Below are 2621 nucleotides of genomic sequence, written 5' to 3'. Positions count from 1 at the left end.
TTAGAAAGTGTGTATAGTCCTCACTTTAGATTAGGGACTGAAAAATTACTTTACTAATGATTAGTAAATGGTTTATACATTAATTTATTAAACATCTGATGAGAGATCATATAAATCATTATTACATACTATAAAAGTTGTTTATCAATGTGTGAATAACTAGCTTATTAAAACTAATGTGGGAGTAATGAGACAATAATGATGTGTAGTCAAAATAAACATTATACATTCTTTATTACAACGTGTAATTATAAAGTGTTACCAATGTCTATAGTCATTCTGACTCCACAGCATCTGAGAGAGCTGCTCTGGTGTGACCCCTGACCTGGCAGCAGTGATGTAGTGAGAGTAGTGGTACTGTTCATTACCAGTATGTTGAAGTTGAAGTGTCTACTGTGGTTTCCAGCACTGTTGTGCTTAATCATTAATGCATATAGTAGTAATTTATATATTTGAGAAAACCTACCTGACTAACATTTAACAAGTTTGGGATTGATGATTAATAAATGGTGAACAAACTGTAAATTCCTTCCAAATAGATTATTACAAACATTATTATTATTGCTCTGTTGTGTTGAATAATTAATGTATATACTGTAGCAGTTATTTATAAATGTCACAATACCTAGCTGAATAACATTTAGTAAATGTGGGCATAATATTAAAAGGTGAGCAGACTAAATTCCTTACAAATGGTTTATTACTGAATGTTATTATAAAGTGTTAACCATAATTGTATATTCTTACATTTTACCATCAACTACACAACACAATACAGCATTTATTTAGACCTGGACGTTATCTGATATCATGCAGTATTGTACATTTCAACTTTACTACACTTGATGAAGATGTTGTGTCACAATTGAGCCACTAGAGGGAGGTGTTAAACAACATATAGAACGACTCATGACGTCTCAGAATGTGCTATTAGAATACTTACATACTATTTATCATTAACATGGAACAACCACAGCCTTAGGTATTTGGAGAACACAATCCACAATGACTACAATGTATTTTATAAAACAAGCGTATGCCTTCTCCAAGTCATTCCATTCCAATCCATGCAAATCATTCAGTATCAACACCACATGTTCCTATGATGACAACAGTGAGCTGAGTCATGTCAGTATATTGTTACGTGAAATAATTACAACACCGGTAGAACAAAACTATATCAAACCTGTTTGCAGAACTAGGGAATCATATTATTGGAACAATGAACGTCTTAATATAAGTTTAGCTGTCACTTTAAACCATGGATAAAGGAAAGCATAAATGATTGGATTAATTAAGGAATTAACAAATGACAGAAAACGGATGAAATATGATGATAAATTATCAATTAAAACATAAAAGAAAAAGAAAACAAATAGAGATGGAATCCAACAAATGAGATAGTTGAAAACAACAATAGACAGAGTTTTTGCTGCTTTTCTCTCAGACTTATTTGCCTGTACAGTTTTAACACCAGACACACTGGCAGCCTCTTTTGAAAATAGCTTTCTGGCCTGTGATCTGGCCACCACAAAGATTTTCATATAAAGTGTTATAATAACAGAGCACGGGACAACCATTGTAATTACAATGTCAGTGATATTAACCCAGACTGACCCTTCAAAAGTAGTACATTCTTTCAAACACTTACTTGGCACCTGTACATTTACAAAATATTGTACATTAGCAGCACGGTATATGATACAACAACACCAGGTGATGGATATACAACTCGTGATTCTTGTTGTTGTTATTTTAGAGTGGTACAATAAGGGATCACACACAGCAACATAGCGGTCAATAGATATCAAGACCATATTGCCCAGAGATAAAGAAGCACATAAACAAGCAATGTAGGTATGAAACACGCAGAAATATTCCCCAAAACCCCAGCATGATTCCATTGTTGCTACAGTCATTACTGGTATCACAATCAGTCCCACCAGGAGATCTGACGCAGCCAGAGAGAGGATGAGCAGGTTGGTTGTAGTGTGGAGCTGCTTGAAGTGAGAGATGGAGATGATCACCATTAGGTTCAAAAATACTGTAACTGCTGAAATCAATGAGAAGAAGATGTACAGTGTTATGTAGATAGATGTCGATAGAAAAGCCTTTCTGCAAGAAGAGTTTCCGTCTTGAAAACAGTATTGAACATCTTCATGTTTCTCCATTTGTAATAAAAAGTAAAAATGCTGAGGTCCTGCTCCTGCTTGGTCCTGTGTGTGACCCTGTCAGGTCTGGCTTCTGACAAACTCTGAGCTCTGCCTCTCTATTTATCCCTGAGTTACTGACAGAAACTCCCTTCCCCAGCGTCTTTGATCCACACACACACACACACACATACACACACACGAGCGCGCGTGCGTACATCCGTGAGCACACATATAAACAAACGGTTAAATAAACAAAGATTTAATGAAAGCATGATGTAATATGGGATTGGATGTTGCTGTGCCCAGCTAGCCTGTTTGGAATGACAGCTAGCCTGTCATTCCAAACAATGTAAAGTAAAAAATAACACAATGACATAACAATAACGAGGCCATGTACAGGAGGTACCGGTACTGAGTCAGTGTGTGTGTGGGGGGGTACAGGTTTATTAAGGTAATTTGTAAATGTAT

General features: G+C 35.7%; 1 protein-coding gene across 1 annotated transcript; it reads right to left on the bottom strand.

Moving 5' to 3' along the window:
- Window positions 1-215: 215 nt before the first annotated feature.
- LOC118378012 (trace amine-associated receptor 13c-like) lies at window positions 216-2276 on the bottom strand. The gene has a single exon (XM_035764952.2). It carries the CDS (start codon window positions 2169-2171, stop codon window positions 1212-1214), a length of 960 nt encoding a protein of 319 aa, XP_035620845.2. The 5' UTR covers window positions 2172-2276; the 3' UTR covers window positions 216-1211.
- Between the last annotated feature and the right edge of the window lie 345 nt (window positions 2277-2621).

This window comes from Oncorhynchus keta, unplaced genomic scaffold, assembly GCF_023373465.1.
Source record: "Oncorhynchus keta strain PuntledgeMale-10-30-2019 unplaced genomic scaffold, Oket_V2 Un_contig_3546_pilon_pilon, whole genome shotgun sequence".
In the NCBI taxonomy this organism is placed as follows: Eukaryota; Metazoa; Chordata; class Actinopteri; order Salmoniformes; family Salmonidae; genus Oncorhynchus; species Oncorhynchus keta.
This window is presented reverse-complemented; position numbering and strand designations above follow the sequence as displayed.